The 26995-nt window shown below is 43.3% G+C and overlaps 1 protein-coding gene across 2 annotated transcripts in view; it reads left to right on the top strand.

Moving 5' to 3' along the window:
* LOC121274049 (glycogenin-1-like) overlaps nucleotides 1-24702 on the top strand; it is a 78471-nt gene extending 53769 nt beyond the window's left edge. Inside the window, exons 5-7 of one of the 2 annotated variants that reach the window (XM_041181189.1) lie at nucleotides 14606-14732; nucleotides 19832-20066; nucleotides 23830-24702. In XM_041181189.1, coding sequence (XP_041037123.1) covers nucleotides 14606-14732; nucleotides 19832-20066; nucleotides 23830-23994 — 527 coding nt within the window. In that variant the 3' untranslated portion in view covers nucleotides 23995-24702. The remainder of the gene's footprint in view (nucleotides 1-14605; nucleotides 14733-19831; nucleotides 20067-23829) is intronic. The other variant, XM_041181194.1, reaches the window with a different exon arrangement.
* Nucleotides 24703-26995: the final 2293 nt, after the last annotated feature.

The following is a 26995-nucleotide window of genomic DNA, read 5'->3' as shown; positions in this document are numbered from 1 at the left end:
AAGGGTAACCAAGGTGGCTGTGGGAGTCAGTGAGCTAATGGTGGATATTGCTTGAAAGACTCTACGCAGGAATGGAGATGGAGAAGTCGAGGAAGGAAAGGGGAGGGAAGAGTTGGTGATGCATCATTTGAAAGTGAGGGAGGGGTGGAAATTGGAAGTAAATTTAATGAAATTTTCCGGAATGGGATGACAGCAGGAAGTGACACCAATGCAGTTGTCAATGTACTGGAAATAGAGGTGAAGGAAAGTACCTGAGTAGCACTGAATGAAGAAATGTTCTACATAATCCCATGAAAGGCAGGCATAGCTAAAATCCATACAGATTCCCGTACTAACACCTTTTCTTTGGAGAAAGTGAATGGAGTCAAAGAAGAAGTTGTTCAGTGTAAGAATAAATTCAGCCAGGTGGAGGAGGTTGTTGATGGATGGGGAGTGGTTGAGCCTCTGCTCAAGGAAGAGATAGAGAAGCCCTCAGACTGTCCAGGTGAGGGATGGAGATGTAGAGAATGCAAATGGTGGTGAAAAAGAGATATTTATGGTCAGAAAACTCTTAAAGTGACATGGGGCATTGGAAGAGATGCAGACATACTTCAATGGACATGACAAGTTGACAAAATGTTAATTTGAGATGAGCAGAAGTAACTTCTATGGGACAGGAACAGGATGAAAAGATTGTTCCACCACTGCATCTTGTTTGTGATTCTTGGTAAGGATGTAGAAGTAGGGATGTTGGAAGCAGAGGTTGGAAGCCTTTGGGAGGGAAAAATCTCTTGAGGGGATGAGATCAGTGATCGTCTTGGGAATGATATTCTGCTGTTTGCTATTTTAACAGGTATTAAGCCATTTACAGTAAAGAAACATAAAATAAAACTAGTGAATCTGTTAAAATTATGGACATAGGGTTTGGTCACTAACATCATTGTAAATTTATCTTCAAGCACTTATTCCTTGTTTCAGAAATAATCCATGCAAAATCTACAATGTTGGGATTTAAATGATGTGTAAGTTGACTTGAAATTGAATGCAGAATAGCCCCAGAAAGTTCATGCTTTGGTTAAGAACAACAGGATAAAGCCTGTAATTTCAGGGCTAAAATGCATTTCTGCTCATTACTTCATAGGAACACAAAATGGCCAAAGCACAGCATGCCATTCAGTCCACTGTGTATTTTTTAATTTATTTATGGGATGCGGGTGTTGCTGGCTAGGCCAGCATTTATTGCCCATCCTTAATTGCCCTTGAGAAGGTGAGCTGCCTCCTTGAACCTCTGCAGTCCCTGTGGTGTAGGTACACCCACAGTGCTGTTAGGGTGGGAGTTCCAGAATTTTGACCCAGCGACAGTGAAGGAACGGCGATATATTTCCATGTCAGGATGTGAGTGGCTTGGAGGGGAACGTCCAGGTGGTGGTGTTCCCATGTGTCGGCTCCCCTTATCCTTCTAGATGGTAGCAGTCATAAGTTTGGAAGGTGCTGTCTGGTGAGTTCCTGCAGTGCATCTTGTGGATGGTACACACTGCTGCTACTGTGTGTCGGTAGTGGAGAGAGTGAATGTTTGTGGATGTGGTGCCAATCAAGCGGGCTGCTTTGACCTTGCTGGGTCTCTGCAAGAGCAACTCAGCTAGCCCTAATTCCCCACCTTTTCTCCATAGCCCTGCAAATTCTGTCTCCAGTTAATTATCCAATACACTTTTAAAAGCCATGAAAGCCAGTTTTGGAGTGATCCAATCCTGTATTAATAACCCCACAGCAAACTCGAGATAGGGTAAAATCAGAGGGTTAATTTATTTTACACACACTCAAAACGCAGGGATTTCATGATGTGACCCTGGTACATTCACACAGTAAAAGAGGGATAAGGGAAAGATAAAGGTACAGGGCAAAGACCATAAAAAAAAAAGAGTTATCGTTTCACATGAGCCCAGTAAGGTTCTTTCAGTTGGCTTTGTCTGGTGGAAGTCCTGGTCTTTTGCCTAGGAGCTCGATTGAAGACTAAGGCAGGTGAAGATGCAGCAAAGTATTCTTGTATTTGGGGAATTAGTTCACTTTGTAGACAAAATACAGGATTCTTTCTGGAGACCAGGTTTTGGGAGAGGTGGAGGTCAGAGGGAGGCTGCTATAGTCTGGAGCCCTTTTATCTCTTCTGAGGTTAAAGAGCAACTGAAGATAGAACCCAAAAGCTGCAGTAATTAAAGCAATTCAAGCAGCTTAAATCCCGGTGGTTTCAGGTCGATCCATTGAGCCCTTGTTAAAACATTGTGAGCAGGTAACTGTGGAACCATTTGCACAACATTGGAGATGAGGTGTCACAAACAGCTCTGCCTTTGTCCAGAGCTGGCTGGAATGTTCATACAAGTCACATTGTAGGAGGTTGATGAGTTTGCCTTTGTCCACTGGAATTGCTCAGAATTTTACCAGAACTACCTGCATGTGACTAGATGCAGCCATTATATCAGTCCAGCAATTGTCCAAATCAAAAAAGAAATAATTTAAACAAGAGAATATGGAAGAGAAACAAATTTAGATACTTTTTCTTTGAGCCTCCTCGGCCTGACACTACCGTCCAGACCCCTCGTAATTTTGAACACCACTATCAAATCTCCTCTCAGCCGTCTCTTCTCTAAGGAGAACATCGCCAGCTTCTCTAATCCAAGTCCCTCAGCCCTGGAACCATTTTTGCAAATCTTTTTTGCACAGACTAAAGCCTTCACATCCTTCCTAAAGTGTGGTGCCCGGAATTGGACGCAATATTCCAGCTGAGTGGTTTTTTTTATACCAAGGTTCACCATAACTTCCTTGCTTTCGTACTCTATGTTGTTGGTTATAAATCCCAGGATTCCGTATGCCCTGTTGACCACTTTCTCAACCTGTCCTGCAACCTTCAACGATTTGTGTACATATACCGCCCAGGTCCCTCTGCTCCTGCACACCCTTTAGAATGGTACCCTTTATCTCTTATTGCCTCTCCTCATTCCTCCTTTCAAAATGTGCCACTTCACACTTCTCTCCATTAATTTTCATCTGTCGCGTATCCACCCATTGCACCAGCCTGTCTATGTCCTCCTCACAGTTCACAATACTTCTCATTGATTCTTTTTTAATTGGAATGACATGTTGTTTCAGGCTGTTCAGATGATTTTTTTTGCTGTGTTGTCAGTGTTTTTACTGGTGTGTTTCAGAATAATTTAAAATGTCAGCTCAGGTTAATCCACGTTTTGTCCGTTCTGCGTTGAGGTCAGATGCACCTAATAATTATTGGCAGATTTACAGAGCATGGATTTAAAAAAAAATCTAACGTACAGGCCTAGTTAGATCAGCAATGTTGGGAGAGTGTTTAATCCTGGTTTAATCACGGACGTAACATTGAGTTCAACAACTTCATGAACTCTATCCTCTATTTTTACCCCTTTTTTAACCCAATTTTTAAAAATCTTTTCTCCCTCCCCACATCCCCCCACTCCCACAGGTCCACCTGTAAGTTCTTATATTTTGCTTTCAAAGAGCACTGACCCTTGTTCTGCTATTAACACATTCTCTATCTTACCCTTATGCAACTATGAGGACATTCTTTGGTCTTTAACAGTTCCTTTGTCCTGTGTCCATGACATCTTTGTCAAATTTCTCCTTAGCTCCCACCTATCCCTGACTTTCTATCTTGCTCTGTCCCCTCTTAAACAGTATAAAATCCATCACATTTCTACTTCTCTTTTAGCTCTGAAGAAGAGCCATATGGACTCAAAACATTAACTCTTTTCTCTCTCTCTCTACAGATGCTGCCAGACCTGCTGAGTTTTTCCAGCATTTTCTGTTTTTACTTCAATTTATTGCTTGAACATATTACTGGCAATGTAGGTCAGCTACCATTACAGTAACTGCCAAATTTTCATTTTCATTGATAAGGTTGATTGTTTTTTTGGATTTTGCTGGATGCATTTTTGCTTCCATAGCAACAGATGTTGAACTTCTGAGCAACTTCTTTTATTCTTTCATGGGATGTGGACATTGGAATTTGTTGCCCATCTGTAGTTGCCCTTAAACTCAACATTTTAGAGGACAGTTAAGAGTCAACCACATTGCTATGGGTCTGGAGTCACATAAAGGCCAGACGAGGCTAAGGACAGCAGATCTCCTCCCCCAACGGGGGTTAGTGAACCAGATGGGTCCATGTGACAATCGATGATAGCTTCATGGCCACCATTACCGAAACTAGATTTGAATTCCAACATTTTTATTAACTGAATTTAAGTTCCACCAGCTGAAAGAGGTGATAAGGTATTTGCCAGCATTTTTTCCACCGTATCGAAGTCAACGAGCAGAATTTCACCCGTGCCAGGCGGGCTCAATGGAGGTGGTCGGGAAGCTGACTGCCAGCCGGGATCGGGGCCGGAAGGTGATTTTGCGTTGGCGGGCACAACATAAAACGTGAGCTTCAGCGCTACCTGTGCATGCAGGGGAGGGAGTGAGAGTAGGGCGAGCGCAAACTGCAAAGCATGCGTGCGAGTGCCATTTGCAAATCAAGATTTAACAGGCGAACAGATTTTTTTTAAAAATAAAGATTTTATAGGTGTTATAAAACATGTCTCCTCATGTGACTCTGTCACATGTTATTAATGAAAAATTAAAAGTTTTCGTTTTATTTTTATTTGCTTTTAGAAACCTCATCCTGCCCGTGGACAGGCAGCGAAAAATTTCTTGTAATTAACTTTTTGATGGCCTTAAAAGGCCTTTTAATTATCGGCGGGCGAGCTGCCAACTCTGACGCACGCCCACTGACTGAAATATCGCGTGTCTTTTTATGCTCGGTGGAGTCAGGTGCGTGTCCAGCCGCCGAGCTAAAAATTTTACCCAATGTGTCTCTGCTCAGACGTTAGAATTATTCTGAGATTACAAAGGTTCAAACCCCACCCCAGAGACTTGAGCAGATAGTCCAGACTGACATTCTGTTCCAGTACTGAGGGTGTGCTGCATTGTCGCAGGTGCTGGGTTTCAGCTGAGATAATAATCTTACACACTGATATAAAGACCCAACTTGAAATAGGCTCTGACAATAATTATTTAGAGGTTCTATCATTAAAGAGATCTGAGTAACATAAATTATTATCTCTGCAATGTTAAGTTTTCTGGCTGTTTAAGTGAGGTTGAATAAGTGATAGTTCCACACTCCCATGAGCCAGCTAGATGTATCAAAGGTAGGAGTCATACAAATTATGACCCATTGTCCCTGAAGGTAGACTAAACAATTTAGAGTTCAAACACATTTGGCTTCCCTCATTAAGCACTAGATTCCTTCTGAAAATAGTATGCTTCTATTAGTTTTCTTGCATAACAACTCTCTTTATCCAGCAACACTGTGCACACCAACGTGAGACCAGAGTTTAGCCATTGCCTGTTCACGTGAACATAAAAGATCCAATAATTTTTTTTTTTGGCAAAGAGCCCAAAGTCCTCTGATTGTCTTGGCCAACATTCATCCCTCAGCCAATAATAGATTAACTGAAATAAAAACAAAAAGTGTTGGAAAAGCTCAGCAGGTCTGGCAGCATCTGTGGAGAGAGAAATAAGAGTTAATGTTTTGAATCTGTATGACTCTTCCTTGGATTAATTGGTCATTCACCTCATTACTTACTTATGTAAACTTGTGTACAAATTGCAGCATTTGCCAACACAGCAACAGTCATTAAACACCAAAGGTAATTTGTTGGCTGTGAAATGCTTTGTGATGTCCTGGGAATTTGAAAAGCTTTGTATAAAGAAAAGCTGGTCTTTCTGAGATCTAGGTTAAATAAACCCCAAATCCTGAGCCATTTCTATGCATCAGTAGCCCACCATTATTGCTAACCCTGGTGCAACATTCTAAACCTGATTCTATTTTTTCCAAAGCTCAGATGATCCCAGACTGTGTCTGATCTCACATGTTGTTTCCAATAACTTAAGGTTCTGACTTGCCCACAAAGTTTTTTAGGTCCATTATCTGGCTTAAACTAGAGATTAAATTATCCGCATTGCACACTGTAAATTTATTCTAAACTAAATTATAAACTAGTGTCAGATGGATTAATGTTATTGAGGTCAACTTGTCTAACCATAATTGATTGTAATAATTGAAGTGGCAATATATGACCCTAATTATAATGACTAATGCAGCCACTTGTACAGGAGATAATGACTGTGTGATCCTTTTTAGAACTGGAGAAGCTCACAGCACAGAAGGTGGCCATTTGGTCCATTGTGTTTATGCCAGACCTGTGTTGGAACAATCCAAAACTAATCCCACTGCCTGTGCTGTCCTCATAGTCTTGTGTCATTCTCTGCTCCAAATATTTTGCCTACATACAATGCAATAGCCTCTGTCTCTGTGGAAAAGTGCTCAGTACCCTGTCAAGATTTTTTAAATCTTGTTCTCATTCTTATTGACATTCTTACTGACAATTTAAAATTGATGATCTCTCATTACTGACTCCACCAACAGAGGAAATAGTCACTATTAGCTCCATTAAAGCTCTTCAATAATTTAACAAACAATTTACTCTTACCCATTTGCGCTCTGGTGGAATTAGCTCCAGTATCTCAATTCTCTCCTGTGAACTGTAGGCTCCCATACCTGGCATCATCCCAGTGAATCTACACTGTATCTTCTCAAAAGCTTTAATATCTTTTTCCAGAATGGGATGCTCAACACCACATACAGTATTCTCACTGCAGTTTAGCCAGTGTACTAGTGTATCAGTACAATATGCGTTATTTCCAAACTCTCAATGCAGTTGGAGATTTGTGCCAAAATTGGGAGAGCTGTCCTACAGACTTACTAAGCAATGGCCTGACATAGTCACACTGACAGAATCATTCATTTTAGCCAATGTCCCAGACTCCTCCATCACCATCCTGGCATGTTCAATCCCACCGGCATGACAGACCCATCAGAGGTGGCAGCACAGTGGGATACACTTGGCGGGGCATGTCCTCAGCATTGACTCTGGACCCCATGAAGTCGCATGGCATCATGAACAAGGAAACCTCCTGCTGATTACCACCTACCACCCTCCCTCAGCTGATAGATCAGTACTCCTCTATGTCAAATCCACTTGAAAGAGGCACTGAAGGAAGTAAGGGCACAAAGTCTACTCAGGATGGGAAATTTCAATGCCCACCATTAGGAATGGCACAGTAGCAGCACTACTGACTGAACTGGGCAAGTCCTGAAGGATATAGCTGCCAGACTTGGCCCGCGGCAGGTGGTGAGTGACTCAACATGAGGGGAAAAGCTATTGTCTGTCACTAATGCGTCTGCCCGTGACAGTATTGATAGGCGAGACCACATACAGTCCTTGTGGAAACAGTCCCATTTTCACACTGAGGGCACCATCGTGTTGTGTAACACAACCACAGTGCTAAATGTGACACCCTCTTCCCTTGATTCACAGCCTGGGCAAGGCCAGTATTTATTGCCCATCCCTAGTTACCTTGAGAAGGCTGAGTGGGCTACCTTCTTGAACCACTAGCATATTTTTATGCTCAATGTTATAGAGTTGATTTCCTAGGCAACTTTTGTTGGTGGCAACATTGATCTTTATTTACAAGACAGCAGCAGCAGCTACATGTGTGCATCTAACTCCATAACTAAAGAAGAACTCTCTTCTGGAAGTTCCCCGCGCTGCAAACTGATTGGTTTACACAGATCATCTGATCTTACAGCACAAGATTATTCTTAAAGCTACAGTCCTACGATTATCAAAACTATAATTACTACATTCCTCCCCCTTTAGCATTACTGTACATTTTGAATTTACAAGGATATTTATCTCATGACATAACAATATTTACACAGGTCATGAAATTATAGAGCAGAGTTTTGCCCTTGGCGGGGGCAGGCGGGAAGCTGACTGCCGCCTGCGATCGGCACCGCACCGTGATTTTACGCGGGCGGGCCAATTAAGGCCTGTCCAGCGTGGAATGCGAGCAACACTCAGCGCTGCCTGTGCGGACGGTGGATGGAGGGAGAGTGGGCCTAGCGCAAACTTCGTGCATGTGCTCGAAAGAGTGCTTCAATCTCCCTGAGGCACGGAGCTGCCTCAGGGAGATGAAGCACTGTTTAAAAAAACTAATGAAGAAAATAAAAATGTCATAAAACATGTCCCCTCGTGTGACTCTGTCACATAAGCAGGGACATGTTTTTAATTCAAGTGTAAAATTTTTATTTTATTTTTATTTGCTTTAGGAAACCTCATCCCGCCCGTGGATGAGGTTTCCCAAAAAGTACAAAGGCCGCTTGGTGTTTTCGCCTGCCCGTCAACCACAAATTTGCGTAAATTTGAATTTAATTACCTTTTTAATGGTCTTAATAAGCATTTTAATTGCTGGTGGACACACGCCTATTGCGGCGCAAGCCTGCCAAACGAAGTATCACGAGACTATGCAATGATATCGGGACGCTTGCCCGACATCATGGCGCGTCATTTTACGCTCAGCCGGGACTGGCGCCGCACCCACCCACCGAGTTCAATATTCTGCCCATAAGTTCAGTCCTTCAGGTGGTTCCCTGATCCGTGTGGAATGTCATAGCTCCACAACTTCCGAATCTTTTGCAGGAACCACATTCTCTGGAACTGCATTAACATCAGGTACCTCATTAGGCACAGGCAGTTTAGTGTCTTCCACTCCGACAGAGACATCGGGTATGTCGGTCCTTGGTTGAGCATCTTCAACAAGAACCACTGGTTACAGGTGGAACATCATTTTGTTGAAATATTTCCCTTCTTCTTAAATGCTTCACATGCTTGTGGGTGATCCGGTTCTCCACTTCTACGTGGTATGACAATGGTCTCGTCACAGAGCTTACCTTACCGGGTAACCACTTCGGTCCTTCACCGATATTCCTTACGTATGTTGCCTCTCCAACAGTAAATTCACACTCACCAACTATGCAAATCATGAGTCGCTTTTTGGTTCCCTTGACTTTTCTTCACCTTCCCCTCCAAAGTGGGAAATATCAGGCTTAGTCTTGTTCGAAGACAGCGCCTCATCAGTAACTCTGCAAGCGTTGCACCTGTGGTAGTGTGGTGGGGGGGTTCTGTACTGAAATAGGAAATGAGCAAGTTTGGTTTTCAATGATTCACCTGTGAGTGAACCCATTGGGATCATGAGTTGCTGTTGAGTTATTGTGTTAAATCACTTCTTAATTTTTTTTGAATACCCCATTGAAAGAGAGCTTATTACCAACAAGAGTTGACCTAAAGCTATACTGTTTGATTCTTTAACTGTGTGGCTTAGATTTCAAAACATTGTGGGGACCTGCCTATGTGGCTGCTATCGTTTTGAAACACTCAGCCCAGTTTTGCAACATTAAGTGTAGAATGCTAATCAGAAATTCAGCCACTGAAGTTACAACATTATACTTACATCATTTTACAGTGTGAGCTGGGTCATAGTTCAATGGTGGCTCACTGAGTTGTCAGTTTTAATGAGTACTGAGGAAGTGACTTAAAATTATGGCTATATTTCAACTGTTGATTAATGAATGAATACAACGTTAGAAGGGCATTTTGCAACTTTTCCCGGCAGCTATAGTGCGACCACATATTGAGAAGTGATGCCTAAATTCATTAGGCACTTCTGTCTTTCAGAGGAAGATCCTAGCTCCTACCGGATTACAAAACAGACGCTTTACTTTTGAAGAAGTGTTGATCTGAGACAGTCTTGCACCAAGTCCCATTCACCCATCACCCCTGCGCTCGTGGACCTATGTTGGCTCTTGGTCCAGCAATGCCTCAGTTTAAAAATTCTCATCCTTGTTTCCAAATCCCTCCATGGCCTCACCCTTCCCAATCTCAGTAAACCTCCTCCAGCCTGGAATACCTGTGCTCTTTAATTCTGGCCTTTTCACCGATCCTTAACTTTAATCACCCTATCACTGGCAGACGTGCCTTCAGATACCTAGGCTCTAAGCTCTAGAATTCCTTCTCTAAACCTCTTCACCTCTCTACATCAATCTCCTCCTTCCAGATGTACTTTAAAACCCACCAAGTCCAAGATCTGGGTCACCTGTCCTAATATGTCACTTGTCGAATTTGATTGGTACTCCTGTGAAACACTTAGGGATGTTTCACTGCATTGAAGATGCTACAAATTAGTTGTATTCTTTGACACACTTGTTGCAAATTTAACTTACTTCCAGTTCCTTACTCTTGAGCTTTATGTTTAATTTATAGGCTTTCCCCTTTCAAGTAAAACTCCTTGAATTAAAGTTGTAACAAAATACTTTACTGAACTAGATGATTCCTTTGTTTTCAGCAAGCATCATACTTGTGCTCGAGCATTGAATGTGTTTGAACAGTTGTAGGAGTTTAAGTTGCTTGCTGAAGTAACAGAACAGATGATAATCTACTGACTAGGATGTGCATAGCTGGTACAAAATGAGTGGACTATCTTGTGGTGGTGTGATGGCAACAGAGTAGTACCATTTTTGATTCTCCACTCCATCATTGATGTAACAACAGTGACCCGCCCTTGTGCTCTTCCCTAGGGTTGCTAACTTTGATTGAACATAATGTTGGAGGTTCCATTGGAAGACCACCCCAACCATTCAAGCAACCTTTTCCGCCCTTCATTTCCAATACTTTTAAAATGTCCTACATACTTTTAGGACATTTATACTTGAAAGCATACGTACCTTCAACAAAAGTGTTCAAAGCAAATGAAAGCATCGCACAGTTTATTGTGATGGCCCCATGACTTTTCTCCCTGGGTCACTCACGTCAGCGTTTTGGAGATTAAACTTCAATTTGTGAAGGCTCCAAGGTAATCCGGGAGGCTTGGTAACCCTACTGTTTCCCTTTTTCGCCCCCCCACCCCCTTTCCCTTAGCAGCACTGGCCCCTCATAAAATCTCTGAGCAGTATTTAAGCAAAGAACTCCAGCCGAACAAGGAGGAGCTGTTGGGTGAGACCACACATTGCGGCAATTTACCAAGAAAGTTGCTGCTTTTATTTACAGATTGGCACCAATGTAGCAGTTATATACTGGAAGAGGGCATGTAGAGATAAACAGTTGAGACTTAAATTGTAGCTACTGGTGGGTCATTTTAAATATAAATATTTCTTTCGAATAATGTCTCCCCCCCCTCTTAAATTGTTCCCTCCAAGGCCCAGTTCGGTTACAGTGAAAGGTACAGCTGGGTTTTTTTTTTGCCAGCTTTGTTTTGTGTGCTCCTTTCTGCTACCAGCTCCATGTGGCTCCCAACGGCCTCTTCAGTGAATCTGGCAAGTTTTAATTTTGGATTTCTGCCAGTGTTGCACAAACTGTATGTTGGGAGCTGATGGAAGGTATTAACGGAAAGGAAAAAAAGACCCTGTCTGAGGAGGGGGGGTCGGGGGTTGTGTGGGGGTGGGGGGTGGGCGCGGACCTGACCAATTAAGGTCCGCCCAGCGTGACGTGCGCCCGGAAGCGCTGAACGCTCCCTGTGCGGGTGGGGGGGCAGGGTTCCCTAAGTCAGGGTCTGCACAGAGCTGCCTCAGGGAGGTTAGTTTAGGTTCCAAAAGTTTTAATAAAGAAAAAGAAATTTAAGACATGTCCCCTCACGTGACAGTGTCACAGGAGCTGAGACATGTCAATAAACTTTAATGAAAAAATTTATTTAATTTATAAACACTTCATGAAACCTCATCCCGCCCGTGGATGAGGTTCCATGAAAAATGCGAAGGCTGCCTGGGGCTCTTCACCTGCGCCCCCCTCCGCCGACCTTAAGGTTGGACGGGCAGTTTCTCAATAGGCTTAATTAGTTAATTAATGGCCTTTGACAGTTCGGTCGGCGCATAGGTGACTCAACTGTGCGCCCGCCGGACTGAAAATCTAAATGATGCCTGATGTCACCCTGCGTCATTTTACGCCTCGGCAAGCAGGCTCCGCCCCCGCTTGCCAGCTCCGCCCCCACTCGCCGGCTCTGCCCCCTCTCGCCGAGCCGAAGATTTGGCCCTTGCATTCGTATAGTGCTTTTCAGGACAAGCTTTACAGCCAATGAAATAATTCTTGAATTGTAGTCACTAGTAATTTGGACATATTAATAGATGATGATCAGATAATCAGTTTTAGTGATGTTGACTGAGAGATAAATATTCACCAGGTCACACTGGTTGTGTGTTGTACTCCTTTGCACTTCTTCAAGATAATACTATGGGATCTTTTACATTTGCCTGACAGGGCAGACAGGGCCTCAGACAAATGGTGCCTCTGACCATGCAGTACTCTCTCAGTACTGCACTGGAGTATCAGTTTAGACTTTGTGGACTTGAACCTGCGATAAATAGCTTTAGATTAGAAGCTGGAACTCCTCCTTTGACTCAAAGATGAGAACGCTAGCAGCTAATCTACGCTATCATAAGCAGTTTTTACTCTGCATCTTCCATGTTATAACAGAATGTTTGTTACTGCACTGGATGTCAAAAATAGGAAGGATTCAGGGACGCTTGCCAGTGGCACCGCTCATCTTAATCTTATAAAAACAATTCCAAAGCACCACAAACTGACAGTTTAGGATATCTTATGAGATTTGAATACGAGTCCTTTTGTAGAGAACAAGATCCTCATAATTGAATCAAGTTACATGGATTCCTTTAATGCAGAATATTTGGGGAGGGGGAAGAATGTAAGGAGGGTTGAAGTGTGTGTGATCAAAAGCTGCCATAAACATTTCTTGGCCAAGTGGAGTCTGTACACATGGAAGTGTAGGGATTTTTGAAAGCCGTTCTTTTTGAGCTGGACAACCTCACCATATATAGTGTAGATCAGATTGAAGCAAAATAACATTCAGTCTAGGAATTTGAGGCCAAGTATCGCTGGCTAAATATTTAGCGTGATCCACACTTTAAAAATAAAACAAGCAAAATTTCCTCTGTAAGTCAGAATTGGGGGAAAGTGGAGCCAGCCTGCTTGATCTGTGAGCTGCAGGTATACCTGCTGTGGGTGGACAGACTCACTCAGCTCATAAGGGGAATTCGGCCATTTAAATCCTCCGTTTAACTGGACTTTCAACATTCTGGTGACTTGTGTAATATTGAGAAATCCTTATGGAGTGTCAGCAAGCTATCACCAAAATGCATTTTGCAGCTTAAGAGTTAGCTTAGCACCGCTCACCTTTTACTGTCGGGCTTACTCTCGGGCAGCTTTTGGCAGATCCGACACATCAAGCCTTTTAATACAAAAACAGAATTACCTGGAAAAACTCAGCAGGTCTGGCAGCATCGGCGGAGAAGAAAAGAGTTGACGTTTCAAGTCCTCATGACCCTTCAACAGAACTGAGTGAATATTAGGAGAGGGGTGAAATATAAGCTGGTTTAAGGTGGGTGGGGGGATTGGGGGGGGTGGGATGAGGGGAGAGAAGTGGGGCTGGGGTGTGTGGTTGTAGGGACAAGCAAGCAGTGATAGGAGCAGATAATCAAAAAATGTCACAGACGAAAGAACAAAGAGGTGTTGAAGGTGGTGATATTATCTAAACTAATGTGCTAATTAAGAATGGATGGCAGGGCACTCAAGGTACAGCTCTAGTGGGGTGGGGTGGAAAGGCTAACAGGGCATAAAAGATATAGATTTAAAAATAATGGAAATAGGTGGGAAAAGAAAAATATATATAAATTATTGGAAAAAACAAAAGGAAGGGGGAAGAAACGGAAAGGGGGTGGAGATGGAGGAGGGAGTTCAAGATCTAAAGTTGTTGAATTCAATATCCAGTCCGGAAGGCTGTAAAGTGTCTAGTCGGAAGATGAGGTGCTGTTCCTCCAGTTTGCGTTGGGCTTCACTGGAACAATGCAGCAAGCCAAGGACAGACATGTGGGAAGAGAGCAGGGTGGAGTGTTAAAATGGCAAGCGAATGGCATGCTGAGTTTTTCCAGGTAATTCTGTTTTTGTTTTGGATTTCCAGCATCCGCAGTTTTTTTGGTTTTATCAAGATTTTTAATGTCGGATTTAACATGCTGTTTTAGTGGTAATGCCAGCTTGCAGCTTTAGTGCTGAGAGCTGAGTTCAGCACTGTGTGTAACAGCCGAGGCTGCCAGTAATCTGTGAATCAATAATAACACTCAATGATGCTGATGATTGGCAACTCCTCAGTTTAAAATTGTCATCCTTCTTTTCAAATCCTCCCATGGACTTTGCCCCTCCTTGTCCTTGTCATCTCCTGCAGAACCTTTTCCTTCAGAACCCTCCCAGATCTCTCCGCCAATCTCGTTCTTACCTCTTGCACATCCCTGATTTTCATTGCTCCATCATTGGGGGCAGTGCTTTCAGGTGCCTAGGGCCCATGCTCTCAAATTCCCCCCAACCCCCACCCCCCCCCCCCCCCGCCGCCCACACACACACACACACACACACACACACACACACACAAATCAATCTGTCCCACTTTATCCTTCTCTCCTCTTTAAAAACCTAGCTCTTTAACAAAATTTTTGGCCAGCCCTCCTGTCACCATGTGACTCTGTGCCCAGTTTTGCTCGATAACACTCTAGTCAAGCAGATTCGGTTGTTGTACTATTTTAGAGATGCTGTAGGTTCAAGTTGGTGTTTAAAAAGACAACTGGTTTCTGGCATCTTAACATTTTCGAGTTATTGTTTCAATTTAGGAGGGGACCAGGGTTTACTGAACAGCTTCTTCAGCAACTGGGCAACAGCGGACATCAGCAAACACCTGCCTTTTATTTACAATCTCAGCAGTGTGGCAGTCTATTCCTACCTTCCTGCTTTCAAACAGTAAGTATGTACAGGGTAATTTCTTCAAAATAAAACCGAAGTTTGGGTGGGGCGGGGGTAGGGGGGTAGGTTCATTGCTGCTTTCGCCAGAAAACCGGGTAAGAACTTAAAGGGAAAGAAAGATTTCAGGGCAACGGGGAGAGGGCGGGGAAGTGGGACCAGTTACGTAGCTCCGTCTCACACACAAAAAAACAAATTGTTCACCTCGTGGCTGTAGAGCCCTGGAGCCCTACCCTTATCACGGTCTACAAAATCTATTCCATTTAACCGCTTAAAAAAAACAGAAGGGAAGAACATAAGAGATAGAAGTGGGAGTACACCGTGCAGCCATCTAGTACAGCCATGGCTGAACTTAGGCTTCAACTCCACTTTCCTGTCCGCACCCCCCCTATATTCTTTTTATCTGAGAGACCACAAATCTGTCTATCTCAGCCTTAAATATATTCAACAATGGAGCACCCACAATCCTCTGAGACAGAAAATTCCAAAGATTCACAGCCTTTTGAGTGAAGAAATTTCTCCTCATCTCAGCCCTAAATGATTGCCCCAATATCCTGAAATTGTGCCCCTATATTTTAGACTCGTCAGCCAGGGGTCAGTGGTTGTATCTGATATAGGTTTAAAAATTGGATTGAAGTGCATTTATGTAGTGCCTTTCATGATATCAGGAGTAGACCCCTGCATCTTCACTAAAATCATAGACATTACAGCAGAGAAGGAGGCAGATTGTGCTGCATCTGTCCATACAACACAACTAACCTCACCATGACATTGTGATTGGAGTTAATCTAACCTTACCGACTGAGTGTGGGTTCTGCCAGAATCACTCAGCTCCTGATCTCATTACAGCCTTGGTTCAAATATGGACAAAAGAGCTGAACTCCAGAGGTGAGGTGAGTGACTGCCCTTGACATCAAGGTAACATTGGACCAAGTGTGGCATCAAGGAGCCCTAGCAAAACTGGAATCAGTGGGAACTGGGGAAAACTCTCCACTGGTTGGAGTCATACCTAGCACAAAGGAAAATGGTTGTGGTTGTTGGCGGTCAGTCATCTCAGTTCCAGGACATCACTGCAGGAGTTCCTCAGGGTAGTGTTCTCGGCCCAACCATCTTCAGCTGCTTCATCAATGATCTTCTATAATAAGATCACAACGGGGAATGTTCGTTGATGGTTGCACAATCTTCAGCACCATTCAATACCATCTCAGAATCCGTCACTATCAACAGCCTGGGGGTTACCTACTGACCAGAAAATGAACTAGAGCAGGTCAAAGGCTAGGAATCCTACAGCAAGTTACTCACCTCCTGACTCCCCAAAGCCTGTCCTCCATCTACAAGGCACAAGTCAGGAGTGTAATGGAATACTCTCCACTTGCCTGGATGAGTGCAGCTCCAACAACACTCAAGAAGCTTGACTCCTTCCAGGGCAAAGCAGCCCGCTTGATTGACACCCCATCTACAAATTCACTCCCTCCACCACCAACGCACAGTAACAGCAGTGTGCACCATCTGCAAAATACACTGCAGGAACTCACCAAGGCTCCTTCGACAGCACCTTCCAAACCCACGGCCACTACCATCTAAAATGACAAGAGCAGCAGCTGCATGTGAACACCACCACCTGGAAGTTCCCCTCCAAGCCATGTACCATCCTGACTTGGAAATATATCACAATATATATATGGTTCAAAATCCTGGAACTCCCTCCCTAACAGCGCTGTGGGTGTTCCTACACCACATGGACTGCAGCGGTTCAAGATGGCAGCTCACCACCACCTTCTCAAGGGCAATTAGGGTGGGCATAAAATGCTGGCCTTGCCAATGAAGCCCACATCCCATGAATGAATAATTTTTTAAAAAATCTAACATTATTGACTTCATGGGTAGAATTTTCCCCCTGTCGTGGGGAGTTTGTGCGGGGGTGAGCGCGGGCAGACGCAGACCCGATCGGTGCCCCCCCGAACGGGGCCATGCCACCATTTTACGTGGGCGGGCCAATTAAGGCCCGCCCAGTGTGATACACACCCAGAAGCACTGAGCGCTCCCTTGTGCGGGCGGTGGGGGCTGTGTGGGGGGTGGGGGGGAGTTCCCTGAGTTGGAGCATGCGTGCGAAAGAGCGTAGAAATCTCCCTGAGGCACAGAGGTGTCTCGGGCAGATTAGTTTTAAGTTTTAACAGTTGAATAAAGTATTGAAAAATACTTTATGACATGTCCTCTCATGTGAAACTGTCACATGAGCTGGGATATGTGCATTAATTTTAATAAAAATTTTTGAGGAAATTTAAAATCATTCATGAAACCTCATCCCGCCCGTGGATGAGGTTCCATGAAAAATTCGAAGGCCGCTTGGGCTCTTAACCTGCCCCCCACTGCCAACCTTAAGGTTGGACGGGCAGCTCCGTTCATTATTTTAATTGTTAGATGAATGGCCTTAGTAGGCCTTTGACAGCTCGGCGGGTGCGCAGCCAACTCGGCTGTGCGCCCACCGAACTGAAAATCTAAATGACACGCGGTGGCGTCGGTACACACGCCCGATGTCACCCCACGTCACTTTAGGCCTCGGTGAGCAGGCCTCGCCTCTGGTTGCTGACCCAAAGGTTCTCCCCTATGTATTTGTCCTGAAAAATGACATGGACTAGAGCAAAAATTGTTTTATATTTGTGGAATTTGTCAGTTTAATATGGATTGATGGAGGCCAGCTAGATATCAGGTTTGTTCATCGAGTTGCATGTATAGATGGGTCATCAGGTACAGTGGTTTCAAATCGGGAAATATTTATAACTGTAATTTGTAAATGATTTGAGAATGGAAATGGGGAATATAAGACTTTTATGGTTGTATTATCTCTTAATAGCTATGAACTACTTAGCTAGGAACTAATGTGTTCTGTGTAAGCGTTCCAAGGGTTCACATTTCACAGCCACACCAGAGAGTACTTTGATGTGTACAGAACCAGTTCAATCCTGTCCTCCTAGTGTACCAGACAGCATGGCAAGAATGAAACATAAAGACTTACTGATCTTTACAAGCTTAAAGTGTGATTATTAACAACATCTGGAAACCAAAAGACAACAAGCCCACATAGCAAAGACAAAGGCACAAAATGCTGCATCCACGTGTAGTATAACACAATGAAAATTAATTTTCCAATATGACTATTCAGATATGACAATGCTGTTCATGTAAAAAAAAACTGATTTGGGTGGAAAATCAGCATAGTAAATATAGGATCAATGATTGAGAACGTGTGTTTGCTGACGCACATTTCTGTGTTTGTGGAGCCTGCCAGTGACAAACTTAGTGCCACCTTTTGAGTCACAGGCTTAAGGGCTTTAAGATTTGGCAGTAGAATGAGCCTGTACTGAAAACATCATTCCGTACCAGTGTAACTCAGTGGTGAATCTGAAGGGAACAGCTGTCAGTTATCTGCTGAGGTAACATAATTAAAAATAGAACACTTATTTAAAGATCAAAACATGAATGAATATTGTTCCCCACCTCCCCCCATCCCCCGCCCTCCACACTGCCCACCTCATAAAACTGAACAAAGGCTTCCCTTCAATTTTCAGCCTGGCCTGATGGAACCTGACCCCAATCACTGAGCTGTCATAGAGAGGTTTTCTACCACTTACACTCCAGTGCTGGACAGGAGCATTGCACCTGAAGTACAATGGGCCTAGTGCTTATATTTCCTGTTGCAGGCTATTAACATGCCCTGGCACAGGCCGATCACGTGGCAAGAGACAGGAACACAGTTGAATTCTTCCACCTGCAGCAAGAGAACTGCAAAGTGAAGGCCCATATATCCAATGAAGAATTTTTTAAATTGTCTTAACTCGTCTTTTAGGGAATAAAAACAGAAAATGGTAGAAATACACAGCATCTTTCATCCAAAGGTCAGTGACCTGAACTTTAACTTTGGCCTGAATTTTTGCACAGACAGAGGGGCTCTCAGTCTTTATGGAAATGACTGTGGAGGCCCGGATCTGGAAGTCTCGCCCCCTTCCGAACCCGGCCCCCACTATTTTCACAGGGGTTGGGGAATGGGGCTGTGCTCTAAGTAGCACATCTGTGGTTCTTGGAGTCAACTGCACATGCTAAAAGTGCGGCTGCCTTCAGGCTAATCTGAATTTTGGCTAGTGGGATATGCCAAGACACGGCTTGGGCACTCTAGACCAGATAGGAGAAAATCTAATCTTGGCGGAGTTTTTGGAGAGGTAGAGCACCCTTTTGGACATGGTCCCAGGACAGCTTTGGGACAGGTAAAGTGTCCTTTGGGATTGTTAAAATTAGACAAGAATTTGCATGAAATGTGGATCAACTCATTAGAACTGTCAAGCTCATTGGAACTATCAAATGGAGACATAAAGGAACAGAGCCTAACGTAACTTGATCTTTGTCCCAGTTAGTAAACTTTTCCCTGAGAAAAACTTCAGAATAATTGGCTCCAGGAGTTATAAAGATTTCGATTTAAACCTCATTACCGGAAAGAACCTTTTAGTGGTTAAGGCATAAATAATAAGCCTCGATAAACTGGCTCACTAACAACATTGCTTATGCTGTTGAGGTTGTTACTGTGAGATATATTGTCTCCAATGCTGAAAGGCTATTAATCTTTTCACATTGGAAAAGTGTTGGTGGCTACAATCAAAACCAATATGAACAGGGAAAACTTTTTTTTAGGGCATTTTGAACTTTTCAACTTGTTTTAGTTGAGTGACATCTGTGCACCAACCTTCCTCTTTGTTAGCAGAAAATCGTACCTGGTTTTTGATGGTGAGCTGGAATATTTGCTGAAAATGTAGCATGAACTCAATGGGACGTTGGTAGAACTATATTGTTATTCTGCGATACATTGTATGATGCCTGTCTTTAAACATATAACCTCCTATCTTTATGGCACATTACATGGTGTAGCCCTGGATCCTTATTCTGTGCGGCCTGGAAGAATCAATCATTAACTGGCATAATTTTCCTGTCCTTACAAGAAGCAGATTCTTTGATTTACTATAAACATTAACATAGAGGAGCTGCTAATTTTCAGAGTATGTTTTTTTTTTAATTATTCGTTAACATAATTAATGCTTTGTGTCAAATATGTGGAATCCTAGCTATGGTGCTGATGCCAAGGTGGTCCACTTTCTTGGCAACGTCAAACCATGGAACTGCTCCTATAACCCGAAGACAAGATGTGTGATGAGGGATAGTAATGATTATTCCTCTGCTGTTCACCCTGAATTCCTCAATATGTGGTGGGACACCTTCACGACATCTGTCTCGCCACTGTTTACAGAGCAGGATATCCCAAAGGAGACTAGTTCTGACAAGCAAGAGGTAAGTTGCATCGGAAAATGTAGATGTAAGCATGCTGAAATGCTAACAGGCAAAATGTTTGGGACATTTTGACATGTTGGAGATCAACTAACATGTAGACAAGTGGCGGGGAAAAAAATGATGCTATTTAACATTGTGACTTATAGATTTTTTTCTTAGGAAGAAATAGCTCCCTGTCTATTGGTTTTTGGACATGCCAATAAATTAATTAAACAAACGCATGTATTTGTCCTTTGTGCTAAGCTGATGCCCTAGTTCAGAGGTTCCCAAACTTTTCCTATTGCATACCCCCTTTCCCAAAGCTACCAACTGCCCACATACCCCTAACAGCAATCAAGTTTAATATTTTAACACCTTGTTGGGTAGCAAAGCCCCATATCCTAACCATCATCAAGACCATCTATCTCCACCAGTGCAATATTGCATTCCCCATCACTGAAATCCTTATCAGTTCTTTGTCACCTCTAGAATCAATGACTCCAATGCCCTCCCATTTCCCACAAGCTCCCACTTGTCCAAAATACTATAACCCGGTGTCTTGTTCTGCACTAAGTCCCATTCATCCATCATTGACATACACTGGCCTCTAACCCACATCATATTTTATTTAAACTACCCATTCTTATCAAATTCCTTCTTGGCCTTTCTGCACCTTATCTCTACAATGTCTCCCAGGTATTATAGTACCTTCCACGGCCCCCTTCAATCCTCTGGGTATTTTTTTTAGGCAACTCCTTCCCTTTACCTCACCAGTTGGGGATCTTTTGGTGATATTGACTTCACTCTCTCCCTGAACCTCTTCTGCATGACCACCAGTCTCTGTTTCTTTATATGTCTTCCCAAAAAGCATCATTTTGGCCAGGTTTTGGTCATCCCTGCTAATCTCTCCCTCCATGCTTCACAATCCTTTCCCTAATAACTTCCATTTGGAAAGTCCCTTCAGATGTTTTTCTTTATGTTTTGTTCAAATTTGTCATTCAGGTTATTGTGTTGTATCCTCACACAAGTCAGTTGAATTTTTTTTCGTCAACACCCCTTTAAATGTTGGAATGATCATGCACACATTTATATCAAAAATAAATGGTGCATTTAGTTATCAGAGTGTTAGATGATATGTAGCTTTTCTGATTCTGTGATACCAAGAGTTGGATTTTTTTTTTAACAAAAACGTATGAAAGCGGTTAAGTTTTTACTGAATTTGGTGAAGTTTTCAGCAAGGCCTCCTGCCCTGCATCACATGTTATGAAGAACCATCCAGCCTCACCAGCTCCTCCAAGTTCCTTGACGCTGATCAGCGGCAGCAGAATCTTAAAGGAGCCAAGCTCCCGTTGGAGTCTAAGAGGTTCCCGTGCGAGCGAATGAGGTACTCCTTATTCCCTGGACAAGCCAGACTGAAGATATGGGTCTCCCAAAGCCCATGACAGCAGTTGAAATCAGTGGTCTGGAGCAGTTGACAACAACCCCCCTCCAGACGCCATTAAGTCCATCTCCAGCCTGCAGTCTTGCACCTTTGGAAGCTGCAGGCTGTTGGTAGGGTATCTCGCTTATGCAGGCGTAAAGCCAGGTAAGTGCGAGCGATGGTCTCTGCTTCCCAGATGGTACATTAAGCCAGGCGGCCCTGCCAGCTCCACGTAGTTTGGAAGAGGTCTCGTCCTCCGCTGAGACTTCAGACCTGCACTAAGAAGCTCAAAGAGTGAGCTAAGGGGGTCGCTGATGACCAAATAGAACAGAGACTCATTCCCTTGGGACAAACCCAATGGCCCATACCATATGCCCATGGATTTACCAGGAAGCATCCTAACTTTTTTTCCCCCCTTTATACACACACACACACACACACACACACACACACACACACATATATACACACAATGGAAAAATAATGAATTTTAAAAAAGAGGGGAAAACATCCTCCATTAGACAATTTCTCTTGCATGCCCTCCAGACATGTCTTGTGTACTCCCAGGGCTTTGCGTATCACCGTTTGGGAACCACTGGCCTAAGTTGAATGAATTACCCCCAGTAAGGTGTGGGAAATAAATGGTGACTTTTAATTTATTAATTGTAGGCTTGTGAAGTGGGCAAGTGATGATTTAGGACCCAGTTCTCACCTTGTTATTAAACATTCAAGACAATGGTGCAAGAAAAATGACCTGCCCAATTTCTGCCTGCTGTTTGATCTCTGGTCCGTGTCATGCAGTGAATGTGTGCCTGCTTCAACTGAGTGAATAATACAAAAGGCGGCAGTGTCATCTTGGCTCAATCTGACCATGCTCGTCCTAGAAACTTGCTTCATCAGGCAAAATGCTGGAGCTTTGTCCACCTCGCCCACCCCCACGACCCTCTTAAAAAAAAAAATCTTGAGGAAAATTTCAATGGGCAGTCTTCTGTTTTGCATCTGAAAAGCTGGTGGCTAGCAGTTGAAATTTGAAGGCGGTGGGGTGTTGGGGGGGTGGGGGGGGGGGGGTGGGTGGGGTTGCGGGGGGGTGGCGGGGGTGGGGTGATGGAGAAGAGGGGAAGGTGGGTGGAGGGATGGGTGGGATATCAGCCCCTTTCAAGCCGAAAGGCCACCTGAAACAATATTCAGGCAGGTCTGCAAATGTGAAAGCAGCCCAGCCACTTGTAGCAGGAGTGAGGCTGTTTTAAAAGCTGCAAATCTGGGTCCATTGCTGAATGTAGGTCATCGATTGGAACTCAGGTACCAATGAGTGGAGCTTGCATGCTCCGCTTGGCTGCACTGGGCTTTGAGCCGCCAAACCCATTGGCCCTTAAAGGGACTGCTGGAGGCTGCTGAGAAAGAAAAGCCCGAATAAATATTTAACCTTTTTAGGACCAGGGGAAGCAGAGGCGCCCGTCTCATACCTTGAAAAAAAAATCTGAGCTGCTGCCGGCGCGATTGTGTTCCCACCCTCCCCTCGGGATCGCCTTCCAGCACCACCCCCCCACCCCAGGCCTGACCTAGTGAGAGGCGGGTGATAATCTACCCTTCTCTGCAATGGGGGCCGCTCACCAGCCACATTTTAGGTGTTGCCGAGGGGAAAAATCTGACTCTTAATTTTCTGGTCCTTGGTGTTGCCATCAAAATTCGGAACTGTGGTTCTGAGCCAACTCCTCAACATTGCCGTTATTTTGTTTTTAAACTCTTGAAATGTCGGATCTCTGGAAGGCGGTCGAGATGAGAAGCCGTTGTTTTTATGCAGTATACTGATATGTGCAAGTTCCCACATTGACTCTTTTTCTCTGTCTTCACAAATATGTCTGGCAACCTTTCAGCTGTCATGCTTGGTCTATGCACTGGCTTTCACTTGTGGCCTGTCATTCTGTAGGAAGGTATGCTAAACTTCAAAGGTCCCTGTCCCTACAATCAGTTCTCATTCAACTTTGGCTTGGTTAACTAACTTATGTGCACTTGTATCAGGGGAAGTCTTTACTAACTCAATAGTATTGACGTAAATACTGTTTAAAGATTGTGCTTGTGAAGTACATGACATCTTAGTTAAAGGCCAATGGGTCAGCACTTGAAAAGTGCATGGGAAAATGTTCAATTTGCATTTAATTTACTACTTAATAATGATCGGTACTAAAGCTAGATTGCTGATCAGAGTTAGAATGACCATAACTTAACTGGCGGGTCCTGATGTTATATAATGTAGTATTTCAGTACAAGACAGTTAGTTGTTTTAAAATAAGTTAAATTGTTCCAATGTATTGGCCATTTCTGCAGATTGAAAATTTGCCGTTAACTTTTGTTTTTAATTTACAGGAGGAAAAGTTGAGTGAGGCTGTTTCACAGCTTTCATTCACCCCACCGGCTCCAGTGGTGTCCTCAGAGGAGCGCAGGAAAAAGTGGGAACAGGGTCAAGCTGATTACATGGGAGTAGATTCTTTCCAGAACATCCAAAAGAAACTGGATGCTTACTTGAACTAAAGGCAGGTGGCCGAACTCCCCATGTGGCAGTCCAGCAAGAACTGAACACAGAAGGCCACAGCATCTAGGCTGGAGTTCAGTGCATGGCTGGTTTGTACTTAACCTGTTAGTGGCATGGTTTGAAATGGGTGTCGCCATCTGGCTGTCACCTCAATGATGAACATCTGTAGTAAGAATGTGGCAAAAGCCCATGAACATCGTCTTTCAAACACCTGAAGCAAATCTCTTCCCAGTATTGAATATTTTGCACATGGACACACTGCCTACTGCTGTAATGCTCTTCCAGAAGGCTTTTTGCTTAACTTAGTAAAACAGACTTAATTAACTTTTTGAACCATGTTGTAGACACTGAGTTTAACAGTGCTCGCGGTACTTTACAGATGTTTGAAGTAGCTTCACATGCATGAGGAGCAATAACTACTAACCTCCCTCCCCTTCCCCGCCCATCAGCTTTACAAAGAAAATACTTTACCCTGTTTCCACTGGGACAAGAAGTAATTTCTATCTTTGAGACTTAATGATATGAAAAAACCCAATAGAGATGGGATGTCTGTGCACTGTACATAACCAGTACCTTGCAAGATTGTTACATAGAACTGAAGACTTTCTCCACCTACTGTGGTATTTGTGTTGTGATTAACCTGCTGAACATCAATTTCTATGTGTCTCATAGCACTTTACCCACAAAATAAACTTACTGGTTTGAAATTGTTGAATTTATTCACTGAATATACCTTCACCTGGATTTAATTATCTTGCAAACCCAACCGCACTGAATAAATTCTCAGAGCTGTCTTACAAACTACCAATGTTTCAAAGCTACAATATAGATGCAAAAGGAAAGACTTGCATTTATATAGTGCCTTTCACAACCTCAAGATGTCCCAAAGTGCTTTACAACCATTGCAGTACTTTTATTTTAATGAAGTGTAGTCATTGTTGCATAAATATTGTATGTGTATATATAAAATAAATGTATGTATGTGTGTATATATATAGCAACCAATTTGTGCACAGCAAGTTCCCAACAGTGACCACATAATCAGTTTTGGTTGAGGGATATATATCACCTAGAACATCAGGGGAAAGAATTACTCTGCTCTTCTTCAAAATATTTACAAAGGATCTTGATGCCCACCTAAGAGAGCAGTTTGTCTCATCCAAAGGACAACACCTCTGACTGTATAGCACTCCCTTAGTACAGCACTGGTGTGTCAACCTCAATTTTACATTCAAATGGAACTTGAACCCACAACTTTGCTCTTCAGACGTGAGAGGTAAGAGTGCTAACCACTGACTAATGGCTAACATTGTAATAATGTCAGAATTAATGAGAGATCTCAGAAAATTGATGAAACCTACCTAGTTAATAAACTAGCCTGTTCTTGTAACTACACAGCAAACCATATAGACATCCCAAGGGCTGAAATTATGACTGTGCACTACTGTGGTGATGGCATAGTGGTATTGTCACTGACTAGTATTTTCCAGAGACCCAGGGTAATGCTCTGGGGACCAGGGTTTGAATCCCGGCACAGCAAACGGTGAAAATTTAAATTCAATAAAAACCTGGAATTAAAAGTTTGAAGATGACCACAAAACCATTGTTTTTACAACAATTGACAATCTGGTTTGGTTCACTAATTCCCTTTAGGAAAGAAAATCTGCTGTCCATACCTTGTGTGGCCTACAAGTGATTTCAGATTCACAGCAATGTGGTTGACTCTTAAATGCTATCGGAAGGCCAATTGGATGGGCAATAAACGCTGTCCTAACCAACGGCACCCACATCCCATGAACAGATTTTTTTTTTAAAATCACCTCCGGTCACAGGTCGGCAACACATGTTGGACAGGTTATCCAGTTTCCTGATGTGTGTGCTTGTCTCAAACAAGGTTCCATGTCTATTGTTTGCATTTATGTAGCTAGTCCTGTTATACCTGCCTAAGGTGTGAAGCAACTGGTGGGGTGGGGTGGGGTGGGGTGGGGTGGGGGGACCCAATTGGGTGTCATGGCTTCAGGTCAGTGCGTATTGTCAGGATATCACCTGAAGGGCATTTGGGCTCTGCCCAGTGGCCTGGCCAATGTTTATCCTCAATCAACATTAAAAAAAAGATGATTTGGTCATTACCATGCTCCTGTTTGTGGGATTTGCTGTGTGCAAGTTGGCTACATTGTAATCGTGACTACACTCTGAAAAGTAACTAACCGCCTATCAAGTGCCTTGGGGTTGAGAGGTTATGAACAGCACTGTATAAAAGCAAGTTCTTTCTTTCGTACATGCAGTAAAGTTACTTTTATCTTGTGTAGATTACTGGCAAAGTTACATTTTCAAATGTTGCATATAGTTTATAGCACCCATATTCAAAAAGGCATTAAAGAGATTTTTGAGGACATATATGCAAAGGCAAAACAAAAAACAGAATTACCTGAAAAAACTCGGCAGGTCTGGCAGCATCGGCGGAGAAGAACAAAGTTGACGTTTTGAGTCCTCATGACCCTTCAACAGAACTAAGTAGAAATAGGAAAGGGGTGAAATATAAGCTGGTTTAAGCGGGGTGGTGGTTGTTGGGACAAGCAAGCAGTGATAGGAGGAGATAACCAAAAGATGTCACTGACAAAAGAACAAAGAGGTGTTGAAGGTGGTGATATTATCTAAAAGAATGTGCTAATTAAGAGTAGAGAGCAGGACGAGAAAGGTAGCTCTAGTGGGGGTGGGGTGAAATAAACCATGGGGGGAATACATTTAAAAATAATGGAAATAGGTGGGTAAAGAAAAATCTATATAAATTATTGGAAAAATCAAAAGGGGAAGAAACGGAAAGGGGGTGGGGATGGAGGAGGGAGTTCAAGTCCATCCCCACCCCCTTTCTGTTTCTTCCCCTTCCCTTTTGTTTTTTCCAATAATTTATATAGATTTTTCTTTTCCCACCTATTTCCACCTTGCTTGTCCTGCTCTCCAATCTTAATTAGCACATTCTTTTAGATAATATCACCACCT

This window comes from Carcharodon carcharias, chromosome 2, assembly GCF_017639515.1.
Source record: "Carcharodon carcharias isolate sCarCar2 chromosome 2, sCarCar2.pri, whole genome shotgun sequence".
NCBI lineage: Eukaryota > Metazoa > Chordata > Chondrichthyes > Lamniformes > Lamnidae > Carcharodon > Carcharodon carcharias.
The sequence above is the reverse complement of the archived record's forward strand: the minus strand, read 5'-3'. Positions and strand labels throughout refer to the sequence as shown.